The following is a 15,547-nucleotide window of genomic DNA, read 5'->3' as shown; positions in this document are numbered from 1 at the left end:
TTTGGCTGGGGGCGAGAGGGAGGGAGCAGCGATTGGTATGTCTGGTTGGATTTCTATTACAGTGAGTGAGATGTGTGAGGCACCGACAGTTGACCTATATTAACAGTGTGGCTTACATTATGTCACTAACTGTTTTGTGGTAGGATTCTTAATTGGCTGGCATCTGCTAGTTGGTGGATCACCAATATGTGCTTTGTAATGGACTGGACTGGACTGGACAAAAGTAGAAAAACACAATTAATGGAGATTTAACCAATATTCATTTTTAGTTTAATGGATTCCAATGTAAGTGAGATATTTTCTGTGATAAATTGATCACAAAGTCTACTAAACTCGGCTAATTTACACATTCTGCTTCTACATCTCATCTTCTAGTTCATATAGTATCCTCCATCCCCCTTTACCCCATCCTCCCAATCAATTCATCCATTACAAACCCTTGGCTAGTTCAAGGACAAAAGTCATCATTTAACATTTAAGCTTTCCATAAATTTTCCACAATCCTACTGGTGCAGATTAACTTGGAATTCAGATGCTAGCTTTTACCAAGCCAGGTAAGTGCACCAACAGGAGCAATCAGGGGTGATCTCAACTGACCAAAAATCATTTGGACCATTTCAGAATTTCAAATTGGATCGTTTGATTAAATGATGATCCAGATTGTTGTTTTCATGTGACTGCACTCAACTCCAAGAATCCCAGCCACAGGGAGAAAGTATGTTTCCTGTTACAAACAGGTTCAATCCATGTACCTAACTTTTCTCTTCTCAACTCTTCCCTCTTAAGTAAACTGAGGAAATTTTTAAAAAGCACAGGGCTTAATTCTGCAGTCTGTTTTTCATATTTCTGTAAGCCTTTCATATCCAACTGCAGGCTGTTTATAGGCATCGACACACATTCAAGCTCACACTTCATTTTTACCAAATGCATCATATTGCAGCAGAAGTACATTGGCTCAAGAGCTGAGTATTGAACCTAAGTACTGCCACCCCAGCCCTGTCATTTTCAAATTGATTCCAGCGCCTTAGTTTCGTTGTTTGAATAATATTTTTCTTGGAAACGTAATTGAGGGCTGGTTCAAAACATTCACGCACTGCCCCAAAATTTCCTGTCTCCTTGAGACATTACCTGATGGTACTCTATGTAAAATGTTCTCATTGTGCAAGCTCAGAAGTTTCATGCTAACCTAACATGATGTATTTTACTCAATGGTATGAATTGAACTGTTCAGACTGTGGCAGACCTAAGTTTAGTGATTTTTTTTTTTGCATTGGGTTTAGTGTGATAGGGGCACTTCAATTCTCTAGGGCCAGAAAGAGGAGAAATTCTTTGGCTCCTCATCACTGTCCAAGAACTCCTGGTGACCATTGCCAATTTTTTTGATTCTTTTTTGAAAAAACAGATTTTTTTTTAACATTAAAGTAAATCTGATTGTGTTGCCATGTGTCCTATCAAGAACTGGGAAACAATAGTTTGGTATGCAGAGGATACTAGCTTTTTTATTATAAGACTTATCAGTTTAGGAGTCTGCTAGAATGAAACCCTCTTAAGGGGAATTTATATTTTGGCAAAGGGAAAGAGTGGATACTTTGTTTTTCCAGACATTCAGAATCTGGCCTCAATCTGATTAAGCTACATGTACCCACCCCGCTGCGATATGGCACAAATTGGTTGGATATTTAAAACTCTAAGCACACACTAGTACACATGCATATACTGACCAGTACAGAATATATTTATACATGATCACATTCAACGAGAATAGACAATTTGAAAGAAGAATTGATGCACTCAAGGGCCTTTGTGAAACATTGAACAAGTGTAAGGAATCCATTAAACTGAACAGAATATTTCTAACTGTAACCCTTTCAGTACTGAAATTTAAAAATGCAGTCAGGAGACCACCCTGTCCTTGACCAATTGTATAGAAATTGGAAATTGGACTTTGAGAAGCAAGTGGAAGTCTGCGTACTGAAAGGACACTGCCATTTTGATCTGGGAAAAGGTTTAGCTAGTTTCACCAGAGGTCACAGGAAGGTTTTGGACTTTCACACCCTTAATCAGTAGTACCAGGTGAGTGCAGACTGAGGCAGGCCAGCCAAAAGGTGGTGGATGCCTGTCAAAATCATCCTCTGATAACCATCCTGTTTGAAGCAGATTTACAGGTGACATCCTATATTGCAGGCTGCCTGTAGCCAGTTCCTAACCAAATACTCACCTTTCTCTAAGGTTACCTCGAGGCACTTAATGAAGAGGGACATTTTCCAAATGTAAAAGGTCTACACATATTTGTATTTTCCAATCAGCTACCAGTTTTCCTCCATATTTCCCTTCCTTAAGCAAAAAGAAGGAGAAATGTGGTGGTAGAGTTCTCCATGCCGAGCACCACTCCTGCTCTTCATCCCGTGTAGACCTCCTCTTTCCCCACTCCAAAATTAAGTTTGTTGCTTGCTCCAAGAATGTAGACAGTGTATTTGAAATAATTTAAGATTTACATTGTCCAGATGACCAAGGTTTTCTTCTCCAGCCAACTAAATTTCCTATTCTCCATTGTTAGCCCCTTCAAATGAATGAAAATTGTCTATGTGGCTGAGTTTCCAACCTGATTGTCACCTGTAGATCTGTTTCAAGAGGTTAAATAATTGGATATCAATGATCAAAATGTCATGCCAATAAGTAAATGATGCAGAACGAGCTTCATCTATGCAAAATAAAGTGGAGTTGCTCCAAATAAGCTACATTACTCAATAAGCTGGAATACAATTGGAGGACTACTGAAGGCAGGCATCCTCTACTGTGGGCTAGTCTGTATGTTCAGGCTATTTCCTCATTCAGAGATGGTTAAAATCAGTAAGAGCTTCACCAGGCCCTGTTGAGTTCCTCCTGACGCTGATGGATGAATGAGTAAATCACAGGGGTTGGCATTCTGCTCCCACATGGCCTGCTCCACGGCAGCAAAGTGAAAATCCTGTCTAAACTGCTGCACTTGTCAAGTGTCTAATATTGATGAATTCAATACCATCAGGTACTCCTTGCATTGTCTAACTAGTGATGCCACAATACATCCATCAGATCCAATATGTTGATACTCTCCGATTGCAGTGGTGAAAATCCACAATTTCCTTGTCTTCTTTTTCTGATCATAATATATTGCAATAATTTTCAACACTCAGTAATAAGAGTGTCACATCATCAGAACACAACACATTTCTCACATATTTAGAAATTTTGGCTGAGCTGTAAAATGTTGAGATACCCATTGATATGATTGAAAATCACGTCCGACTTGGTACTCACCTTGAGGTATTAAGCCAATGTCATTTAATGAATTATATTCATTGTAATTGCCCCTTCTCCATATTGGTTGTTGTAAATTGTATAAATCCATGTCTATAATTTGTAATTATTTATTCTAATTATTATTCACTTAAAGCTTTCTTAAGTCACTTACAGGGTAGGCTGTTATTGGCAGCTCCAAGACGTTAGCCAATGCTGTTCTTCAGCTTTCCATCAGATATTTGCAAAGTGGCCTGGAGCGAATGAGAAAATGCCTCCACACCCACTGGGCAAAATTTCAAAATCCGTCATTTTCAACAAAGCAAATTTAAGTTTCAGAGGATCTTAACTGCTCAAAACCAACCCAATTACATTTTGAAAACTCAAAGATGGTGCACTTTGCCTGTCCCATCCAAAAGGAACAGATTCTGGAATATTCCATGTGGGTTTAGCAGAAGCTGCTGATCCCTGAGATCTAGAAGTCTTGGTCTGCTTACTGATCTTTGGCCAGTTATATGCTGGGAGAGAAAGGGTAGGTTGAAAAGGCAATCAGAGCATGCAAAGAAAGTCTTTAGTGTAAGAGCTTGAAGGAATGTCAGGTACGTACCATGAAAAATACTTTAATTTGAATTGGGCCTTAATTTCTCTATGTATTAAGTTATTTTTTTTTCCTATGCATGGATCCAGGAGGTCCTGGAGTACTTTGTGGAGTTTATTTCTCTTGTTTTGTTTTGTTTTGTTTTTTTTTGGCCTGGGAGTGAGTACATCACCCAGCTCTGCCCACTTTATATATCCTCTTCATAAAATGTCTCAGACTCATTCTCAATCCAAACATTCACCACGAAGAATTATATTTCAAGACACCTTTGCACTGGGGTTCAGCGTATGAAAACTGTGATTGCTAGGCTGATAGCGAGATATTCCTGGATTGTTCTAGAATTAATTTGGTTTTCAATGCATTTGGTCTCTTCTCTCCACAACCTCAAGGATAAGACAAGGCATGTCTGACTGTGGGCTGCTGTATCACTGCACTGCCAGCAAGCTTTCTAGTTGACCTCTTATAATATTTGACCCAGCTCGGCCCAACTGAATACTTGCTGCTGGCTTCCAACTTCTGTGCAGCAAGTGGTATTAAATTACCCAGTGGACCTATTGTTATTGCATCAATGAACAGTATGTTCACATTGGAACATTTACATCATAACCCATCTTAGGCTCCTCTCCTGACATTCAGCTGGTTTCACATGTTATCCTGAGTTGGCAGTTTTTAATTTCAGGCAGAGGTCAGCAAGATAACAACGCTGTATTAAAATCCTACCAAGGACTGTCAGGATTTGGTAATCAACATAGATACATGGCAGAGTTCCCAGGGACGGAGAGAGCTAAAGACCGCTGCTCATTTTGATTTTTGTTTCCTTAGGTGAAGGGTCTAAGCTCAGACATTGTCAAGGTTAAAAAGCATTAGATGGTGAGAATAAAATGAATTAACCAGTAATAGTTTGGCTGTTAAACCCCGTAGATGGAATAGGAGAAATGATTGAGACAGAAGGTGTAAATAAGAGGAAAGACAGCAAGTAAATTAGAGCCTGGCAAGCTTATGAGGAGGCAGAAACGTCACTGTGGGACAGAGCAGTGCCTGTGAAAGGTGGCAGTGGTGCCATCGGACAATAGAAAGATGAAATTGCAGCGGAGGGAGAGGTTAATTGGTTCAATTTCCTCAGGGAAAATGTGCAATGTTTCTTTCACGGTTAGTCTGATCAACCTCATCGAAAACTAGTGGATTGCACCACAGTGGAGGCTGGTCTAGATTGAAGCGTTGTCGTCCCTTGGGGCTATAAGAAAGAAAATCATTCATAGACAAATGGCCCTTTAAAGTTCTGTTTTATTTTATTACCTTGTCTAAGGCCTTTACTATTACAACTACCTTGTGCTTAAATATTTCTGAGAATAGAAACTCAAAATTCTAAATTATTTTTGCCAGACCTGCTCAACTTCATGAAGCAAACTCCTTAACTCTATATTTCAGTTCTGTGTCCATGTATTACTCTGAATTATTTTTCAGTGAATCCCTGGTGTACCACCATGGTGTATGCCATTCAAAAACTGGCAACAATTAAATTACTGAATCAGAGCTCGATATGTTGGTTACTCAGGCAGTCCTGCAATCATTGCATAGTCAGGAGTGACTTGTGTCCCAATTACTTTCACAATGCCCCCTGACCAGCTTGTGTCTCCAGGCCTCTGCTCATGACTTGCCTGGCTATAGTTCATTGACAGCATTAGGATCCTCCTGCTTCCTGCGAAAGGAATCTAATTGACAGGCAGGGACTATCCTGGCACACTTCAAACAAATGAAAGGGACCTGTGAAGAGACTTCAGTCTTAATAGAATTGCCACTGGGTCTCTCTTCCTCCATTCTGTTGCTCAACATCTGCCCAGTACCTGCCCTCTATGGGCCCTGGGACAAAAGCTAGCAAGTGACAGCAACTTACACCATTACAGTGAATCATGTGCCTTTGTTGAAATAGCAGAATGGGGAGTGCTATTTTGTGTCAGCACCCAGGTGCATTGAATGGTGTAGAGTAGACGGAACAAGTATGAAAGGATCAGATGTGTTGAAGCGCATACTTGTTAAAAATAATCCAATCACTTTTCCATTATTAATTTAGATGGAGGATAATCAGACAAACTCCTTGCCAGGCGTGTGCTCATGCCTACTCTGTCTTCCAATAGTCACTGCGGTCAAAGCACCCAAGGCACCTGTGTGCAGACCCAGGAAAATCTCCCCTGTTGGATCCTCCAATGTTAACAAAGCCTGCCCAGTTTTCAAATCTCAATCTCTGAGTTTAAAATTAAACATTTACATCATCTTTGAAGGTACAGCAATTGTATATCAGCCATGCAGTACTAGTCCTATTTCTGCTTTTATCAGTAAATGAGTCCAGCAATTCAATGACTTGGAGATAAAAATAGCTCCTTCCTAATACTAAAGGTCAACAGTTCGCCTCAGAGCTGCCTGTCAGTCCAATCAGTCAGTCCCCCACCAACCCCACTGTTTGTTCTCTGCTGTACTACTAGTGGGAGTGCCTCATAGCAGCCAAGTGTTTCAGGGAGAGAGCTGGGTGACTGGAAGAGAAGAGAGGGAAATAAACCAGTTTCTTGCCTCCAGTTGGCCAAAGATCAAATGGAGTAGAGCTAGCTCTGCAGAGAGGCCAAACGGTCAGACTGTCCTGTTCTCCTGGTGCAGTGAGGCTGTGTAGAAGCGACTGTGTTTGGGGGAGGGTTTAAATTACATTAAATCTTTATTGGTAAAAAAACAGAATCTGAAATCAATCCAATAGCACTTCTACTTCAATTCCTTACCCAAATAAGATTATTTTACATTTGTTTTGATCATTCAAAAGACCTGAATCCTCCTTAAGGCAGGATTGCTTTTGTTTAAACTTCATACCAGGTTTTTTATTACTTTACAGTCTTCTGTTGTTTTTTCTGTTTCGTCTCAGTTTTTTGGGGACCTTTTTCCTTTCGTTTTTATCATTTTTCTTTTTGTTTTATTGTTTTTCACCCTCTTCCCTCCCATTGTTTTTAATTCCTTCCTCTACCACACCTCCCTGCAATAGAACCATCATCCCCTCCTCAAAACGTAAAGTGCACCAGCCCCAGTTCCACCAGCATTCTGGTAAGTTGGTGGCCACCGCCACCAGAGAGTCAAAATGGCGACCTGGCAAAGTACAGTATCAGGTACCAAACGGTGCAGGGAGAGGACAAGCAGCTCCATGAGGTGAACGACATTCCACCAACGACCACCCAGATGCGACTGGAGAGCTTGGCGAAATGGACGGAGTACCGGGTGACGGTAGTCGCGCACACGATGGTTGGACCAGGCCCGGAGAGCGCACCCATATTCATTCGCACAGATGAAGATGGTAAGTTCAGGCAACCATTCTGTCTACATTTCAATTGTTTGATATTAAGACCTAGTGGTCAATCAGCCTTCAAAGACATATCTTGCTTGGGCTTACTATTCAAATCCAGCAAAGTGCCGGTAACATTAATAGAAATGGCAACGCACGGACTTTTAAAGGAGTCATTTCTACTGAGGTTACACGTTAGAGCAAATCAATCTTGTTGCTCATTTATCTTTCCCTCTAATTCCTGTGAATGATTCTCGATAGCCTCTCTGATCAGAGGACTCTCTGTTCACTTCGTCATTTAGTTTCCTTTTCCTGGTGAGAATATTTTAAATTACATAATGAAACTGCCCCAGAAAGTGTATTTTCCATTTGTGGCCTTTTATTTATATGCATTCCTCATCGTTTATAGCAGGAGGAAAGGGCCTAAAAGGGCTGATCATTTGGGGCATCTACCCAGAGGAGTAGGACAGCTCCAGGGAGTTATTGCTCCTTAAAATTACCTTTTGACCACGTTTTCTTTTTGTCACCTGGCTTTGTATCACCTTTTTTTATTCATTCAAGGGATGTGGGTGTTGCTGGCTAGACCAGCATTTATGGCCCATCCCTAATTGCCTTTGAGAAGGTGGTGGTGAGCTGTCTTCTTGAACCACTGCAGTCCATGTGGTGTAGGTACACCCACAGTGCTGTTAGGAAGGGAGTTCCTGTGCTAAGTGTCAAATTTTGTGAAACACCTTGGGATGTTTTACAATGATAACAGCTTTGTATAACACAACTTGTTGTAATTGAAGCTATCACATTACAATGCTTCAGAATGTCTTCTTTGTCCATGTCACATCTGAAACATGTGGTATTCCCCCCTCTAATGGGTTCTGTTTGTAGAATTGTTTCCTGGGGAGGCAGGGAAAGTGATGTCCATTGAAGTAAGGATTCAGTAAAGTAGGATGGGATGGAATGGGACCAACGATAGAATAATCAAACATGTACTCACCAGGATAGTGTGGAAAGAAGTTAGGAGAATTCTATGCAGAAAGTTCTGTCATAGTGGAGGTAGAAACCATTGGAGAAAGATACAGGATTATGGGGGAGTGTGAGTCAGTGGAATTAGTTTTGGATTATTCTATTAGAGAGCTGGTGCTGACAGGCTCAGCAGAAGTGCCGCCTTCTGTTTGTAATTGTTATGGTTCTGATGGAGTGCTCTGATGGCCACTTCTCCCTCTGGACTTTGGAACCTTAAAGAATAGGAGTGAAAATAAGGTAAACTGAAATTGTTTAGCTGTTGCCAAACCATGTATTTGCAGCAACAAAAGAAATTGGAAATGAACCATTGTACAACTTGCAATGCTGTGCTTAACCAGACAAAAGTGAAACTGTGGTTTAGCCCAACAGGTAGCAGTAAACTTAACAAAAGCCATTTTGGGATAATGCCAGCTCAATTATCACAGTATATAATTACAAAGAGAGAATAATCAGAGAACAGATTGAAATAAAAACTTGAGGGGGAAATTATAAACCAGAGTAATAGCAAGAGACTCGTTGACATTTAGAACACTGCTATTGAATGATTATGTTCCATTTAAACAAACACAAACCTCAGTTTGTGTCTCCCTCTGACAAAACTCGTCCACCAGTTTAAATGTTGCCTGTTGAGTTTCCACTTAAAATACATGAGAAAGAAAGTAGGCAATATCACGTCGTCTTGTAATAGCTACAGAAACTTTTCATTTTTTCTGGAACTGGCTTCTTTTCAAAGAACCCATCTCGAATTTGCTGATTTGCTGCTGCACTTTGTAAGCCCAAAGAGTGCTGCAAGTAACAGGGAAATCTTCACCTTATGAAGGCACAACTAAAGGTCTCTCTCTGCTCTTCGGTCATCAAAAGACATTACTCAGTGCCTCATGACGGAGATGGTATTAATAAAGGCTCCATTATATATGGTGGATGCATTGCCAACAAGATCTGTGTGAAAGTCACATTTCTATAAGTCTTACCCAGTGTCATTAAAGTTTTGACTTGAAAGTGACTCACCTGACATATGCAGTTACTGAGATTTACAGATTTCCAGGGCATGTTGTAAGTTACATCCCATTAAGGTTCAATCGCAACAACGACAAAGATAGATTTTGCCAGCATTTCACTATTAGTTATATAGATCAAAATAAAACATAGTTGGAATAAATGGATGGCTCCTCCAGAGGCCCAGAATTCTAATCTTGTTTTTATTCCTTTTTTTCACATTTCCACTCCATGCTGCTGTACTTTCTCCTCCCAAGGAGGGAAGTGCTACCTGGGTTCCAGCATCCCAGTATTCTGTCATTGCTTTTCAGTGTTCAGCTGATCACACAGGCTCTCATTACCAGAAGGAAACTGAGATCCAGGGATGGAATGAGTTCATGTGGGCCAGAAAGGTCCTAGGTTTGATTCCTGTCTGGACTCACTTAGCTGTTCTCAGTTGGCATTGGATTGGGAAGGGGAAAGATCAGTAAAAGTCTTCATCCTGCTTGCCTGAATGTCTGGCAGGAGAGTCAGGTTTGGCTTTTTTGGTCCTTGAGCATTCAAACAGCCTGCCAGTACTTACAGTTCATATGCAACAAGTACGGGGAGATGGTGGCCTAGTGGTAATGTCACTGGACTAGTAATCCAGAGGCCCAGGCTAATGCTCTGGAGACATGGTATCAAATTTCACAATGGCAGCTGGTGGAATTTAAATTCCGTTAATCAAATCTGGAATTGAAAGCTAGTCTCAGTAATGGTGACCTTGAAACTATCATCGATTGTCGTAAAAACCCATCTGGTTCACTAATGTCCTTTAGGGAAGGAAACCTGCCATCCTTACCTGGTCTGGCTTACACGTGACTCCAGACTTACAGCAATCTGGTTGCCTCTTAACTGGGCAACTCATTAGGGATGGGCAACAATTTTTTAAAAATTTGTTCATGGGATGTGGGTTTCACTGGCTAGGCCAGCATTTATTGCCCATCCCTAGTTGCCCTTGTTCAGAGGGCATTTTAAGAGTCAACCACATTGCTGTGGGCCTAGAATCACATGTAGGCCAGACCAGGTAAGGATGGCAGATTTCCTTCCCTAAAGGGCATTAATGAACCAGATGGGATTTTCAACAACGGTTTCATGTTCATCATCAGGCTTTTAATTCCAGATTTTCATTGAATTCAAATTTCACCATCTGCCGTGGTGCGATTTGAATCCGAGCCCCTAGAGCATTACCCTGGGTCTCTGGAATACCAGTCCAATGACAATACCGCTATGCTACCGCCTTCCCCCAATAATTAATAAATGCTGGCTTTGCCAGCGACGCCTACATCCCATGAAAGAATAAATAAAATAGTCAATTGGAGCAAGTGTCAGAGAGTGGCTGATAACCATGACACCCAACTCCAGTTGCCCTCTTCACTATTGGAAAATTGGAGAAGAAAAATTAAAGAATATCTGATAAAAAATAAAAGCAGATAAAGAAGTAATTATACCCAGTTATTAAAGACCCTCTGGTACCTGTTGTGGCTCAGTCAAAACTGCTTGCTAAAAGTAATCTGATTATCTCCAACTGAATTCCATATATTTATTTACTTAGGGATCAAGGCCATATAGAAAATTATGATACATACTTAGTATTTGTTAGAAAGCTGTGCATCTTTATTCCAATTATTTCCACTTCTTGGTGCTGTGCCTCCCTCTCCAGCCAAGAGTGAATTACTGTTCTGTATTCAACTGACAAAATCTGCAGGTTGAATGTGGTTCTGTCCCATTTGCAGATCAACTGTAAAAGTTTATCTGTTGAGGCTAGATGTGGTTGCCTTCCATAATCAGATTTAGTTCTGCTGGCTCTGATGCTTCTCCCTTAATAAATCTGGTACTTGATTGGGAACTGGAGCATTGTATTATTGTGTGACAGAGGAAGACATGTAAGGAACAAATTCACAAGGGCCTTTCTCAGGAGCTGTCTATTATTCCTGATTTATTTTGGAGTCTGAAAGACCCTTTGACCTATTGATAAGGTGGCAACTGACTCCAAAATTCTCTACAGTCATTTTATCTAAACTGAGACAGCATTTTTTCCTTTCTGATGCCTTACACATTATTCTTGCAGTGCCCAGTGCTCCGCCTCGTAAAGTGGAGGTTGCAGCATTAAACTCCACTGCTCTGAAGGTAATTTGGCGCTCTCCTGTCCCGAACAAGCAACATGGCCAGATTCGAGGCTATCAGGTGCACTACGTCGAAGTGGTGGATGGAGAGGCCAGGGGACAGCCACTGATAAAGGACGTCATGCTGGCCGATGCACAGGTTAGGAAGCAAAACTAAAACAGGATGGTGGTTGGTACAGCCATCCCAGTAACAATTGTAGGCTGATGATTCCGAATGCTAATGAGTCACAGGGGGACTGAAACATTGACCACGTATATAATACAGAAAGAACAAGGGAAATAATCCACTGCGTTTGTAAAAGCTCTTCATTTCGATGTTGCCTGATATATTACCTAAAACTAATTCACAATAAACCAGAAGTGAGATGAGGAGAAATTTGTTTACTGAACGAGTTGTTATGATCATGAATGTACAGCCTGGAAACTGATGGAAGCGGTTTCAATAACTTTGAATAGGAAATTGAATATATACTTAAAAAGGAAAAATTGCAGGGTTCTGGGGAAAGAACAGAGGCTGTGAGACAAACTGGGTAACTCTTTCAGAGAGGGGGCACGATGGGACAAATGGGCTCCTTCTGTGCTGTATGCTTTTGTTGGGGTGGATTTTGTGCTTCTAGTGGTGAGGTGATTGGTGGGATCAGGAAAAGGCCAGTGCCATCTACAAGCATCAATGGGACAGAATACACCACTAGCCAGAATAGATGGTCCGTCCATACTAAAATCCTAAAGTAAAGGTCCAGCAACACATTAGTTATCAGATTGGATAATAGGAAATAGTTAATCCCAGTTAGCATCTAGTTAATAGAGAACATGTGTTAGAACCACTACCACCCCATCCCCTGACCACCCAACCCAGACCCAATGATCCAGTGCATTCTGGCCATATGAAGATAAGGGCATCCCTCTTTCCTTCCTTGTGCTTTTATCGACTTCAGTGATTATAACCTCAGTGGTGTCTGAATCAAAATGTTGTACAAGAACTTGAGCCTGTAATCCATGACTACATGGCCAGGGCTGCTGTCCTTCAGATGAGACATTCAACCCCGACCCTGCTCGCCTATTTAAATGGATGTAAAAGATCCCATGGTATTATTTGGAGAACAGGGAGTTCTCCAGCTATCCTAGTCAACCCTTCTCAACCAACACCAGTAAAATTAGATTAACTTGTCACTTATTTCATTGCTGCTTGATGGATCATCCTATGCACAAGATGGCTGGTGTATTGCACTACAAAACAATAGTCACTGTCGGCCAAAGTAATTGATTGTACATGAAATGCTTTGAGATGTTACTGAGAGATGTTACTGGATGCTTTATAAATCTAAGTCTGTCTTTCTCCAATACTAGTCATGCTGACCTCTGACAGGACATTGCTCTGAACCCAGCAGGTAGTGTTACATGACACACAAACTCACACAATCTTATCCTAATAAGCCAGTGGCAATGTGCAAACTCCAGTAAAGCTGTATGATTCCAGTGCATATTCTAATGTCAAAGCATGTAAAATAGATGATACCTTCCCCCAGAAGATGCACATGGATGTTTTGTCTTTCTTTAAATAAATCAGAACAGACTCACCAGGAGTTGGGGGGCTGTGGATGATGGGCTATATCAGTACAAATCATTAAATATGGCAGGGCAGGTTGAGAAAGTGACTTAAAAGGCATGTTGGACCCTGGGCTTTATAAACACATAAATAAGAGCACAAAAGCAGGGAAGTTGTGTTGAACCTTTTTAAAACACTGGTTTGGCCTCACCTAGAATATTATGTCCAATTCTGGGCACCACACTTCAAGAAGGATGTGAAGGCTTTAGAGAGGGTGCAGAAAAGATTTGTTATCATGGTTCCAGGGATGAGGAAGTTAAGTGGATAGATTGGAGAAGCTGGGATTGTGCTCCTTAGAGAAGAGACGGTTGAGAGGGGATTTGATGTGCTCAAAATCATGAGGGGTCTGGACAGAATAGGTCGGGAGAAACGGTTTCCATTGGCAGAAGGGTCGAGAACCAGAGAATACCAATTTAAGGTGATTGGCGAAACAACAAACAGTGACATGAGGAAAAACATTTTTATGCAGTGAGTGGTTAGGATCTAGAATCCACTGCCTGATGAAGGCAGATTCAATCAGTGCTTTCAAAGTGAAATTGGATAAACACCTGAAGAGAAAAATTTACAGGGCTATCGGGATAGGGTAGGGAGCTAAATTGCTCAGGGAGAGTTCAGGCACAGCCACAGTAGGCCAAATGGCGGCATCCTGTGTTGTGACCATTCTATGCGACTATCTGAAATCAGACCCACGCTATATTTTTTGGCATTGAAGGATTTATGTAAATTTTAAGTTTTTTGCTATCGTAGTTAGCACTCTCTTTCTTCAAGCATCATATATTGCTTAACTTAGCAGTGTAGTCAATTCCTGATAAACAACTACCTGATTTAACTTAAAACTCAAACGGGCCAAAATCCTTCCAATTCGCTCCTATTGTAAAATATTCCAATGGGCCAAATGCCTTCCTATTTACTTCCGTTGTATAGAATTTCAATGAACTAACCCACTTCTCGTTCATTCCTATCATGTAGAATTCAAGTGGACCAAACCTTTATCCCGTTACTTCCATTGTATGGAATTTCATGTTCTGAACCCCTTTCGCTCCATTCATACAGAATTGCAGTGAAATTAACCCCTTTCCAGTCACCCTGTGATGTAAAATTTTTGATTTGAAGGCAACACTTTGGTACAGAATTTTACTCTGTGCACACTGTTAAATGGTCAGCATGTTAACTTCCAATCAATTGACTAAAACTCCCAACTACAGACACAATCTAATCACTTGTGTGTAATGCTGTTTGTGTGCAGTGTCTTTGTTTGTTTGGGTTAGATTTAATCACTAAATGAATGATTAAATGGACTGTGCTGCAACACTTGCAAATTGCTTATTCCTATCCTGGCTTTTTCAAAGTCCCAATGTAGGGGATAAGGCCTTTTAGCACCTAGATCTACATTTGTTAGATAAGCACCTACTATGAAACACAGTTCATTTCATTCAACCTCTGTCAGACCTGCCCATTGAATTACAAAGAATGACATAGATCTACAGCACAGAAACAGGTCATTGGGCCTGACTGGTCTATGCTGGTACCTGTGTTCCACAAGAGCCTCCTCCCATGTTAATTATCTCTTTTTATCCAGCAACCTCCCTATCCCTCTATTACCTTCTGCTTCACATATGCATCAAGCCTCCTATTAAATGTGTTAATGCTATCTGCTTCAGCCACTCCATGAGGCATTGTGGAAAGTTCCACGCTCCTATCACTCTCTGTGCAAGGAGGTTGCTCCTAAATCCTTTGTTTGACCTGTTAGTGACTAACTTATATTTATGCTGCCTCGTTCTTTCAAACCCCTTCACAATATTAAAGACCACTGTCTTACTCTTCTCATTTCTGGAGAAAAGAGAACTCAGCCTGTTCAATCATGCTCACCATTCTCTCAACCCTTGCTAACATCCTTGTAAATGGAGTCTGCTGCAGTGCTGATGTAAGTAACCTTTTAAGAGTTCACATTTTCGGCCCAGGATCTTGTGGGCCAGTTCGTTTGGGCAGTGAGCTAAGCAGTTTCTTGGTGATTTTCCAGCCATTAAAAATAGTGGACGGAAGTCCAGGGGGCCTGCAGACCTCACCAGCCAAATTTGCCAGCAAGTTCCTGGCACACAAGGGGGAATTTTTGGACATAGGAGGTGAAATTGGTCTTGGCCACAACACGAAATGCGTGAATGAAAATTGGCTGTCTGTTTTACTCCCCTCCCGATTTTCTCTTGAAAAAGGGTGATTTGGCGAGGTGCGAAACCGGCCGATGATTGTCTGTTGCCCAATTTATGCTGTTGGTGAAGACCACCCCCAAAGGCATTGGAGAAGGAAGACCTTAACATTGCCTGTCTCTGCTGAATTCCAGCCTGAGCCCCAGACAGGACCCGACACTGCTCTGACGCACTAGGCTGAGAAAATGGGTGGGTTTGGGTCAGGCCAGGAGTTAAACTCAGAAAGATTTGATCCCCAATCCACACCTGCCTCCAAGCCATTTCTGGTTTTAATTGATGCTTGAAGGTAGGTGGCTTGTCAACCTGCTCCAAGAAGGCGGATTGGAACTTTAAATATGATAACGAGGTTGTGATCCTGCCAATGAGGCCACTGGTCAGCATGAGACCGAC

General features: G+C 41.3%; 1 protein-coding gene across 1 annotated transcript in view; it reads left to right on the top strand.

Moving 5' to 3' along the window:
• LOC144688768 (receptor-type tyrosine-protein phosphatase delta-like) overlaps positions 1-15,547 on the top strand; it is a 455,185-nt gene that overhangs the window by 298,636 nt on the left and 141,002 nt on the right. The window contains exons 12-13 of the mRNA XM_078555681.1: positions 6,897-7,202; positions 11,293-11,486. Coding sequence (XP_078411807.1) covers positions 6,897-7,202; positions 11,293-11,486 — 500 coding nt within the window. The remainder of the gene's footprint in view (positions 1-6,896; positions 7,203-11,292; positions 11,487-15,547) is intronic.

This window comes from Cetorhinus maximus, chromosome 13 (genome assembly GCF_964194155.1).
Source record: "Cetorhinus maximus chromosome 13, sCetMax3.hap1.1, whole genome shotgun sequence".
Taxonomy (NCBI): domain Eukaryota; kingdom Metazoa; phylum Chordata; class Chondrichthyes; order Lamniformes; family Cetorhinidae; genus Cetorhinus; species Cetorhinus maximus.
The sequence above is the reverse complement of the archived record's forward strand: the minus strand, read 5'-3'. Positions and strand labels throughout refer to the sequence as shown.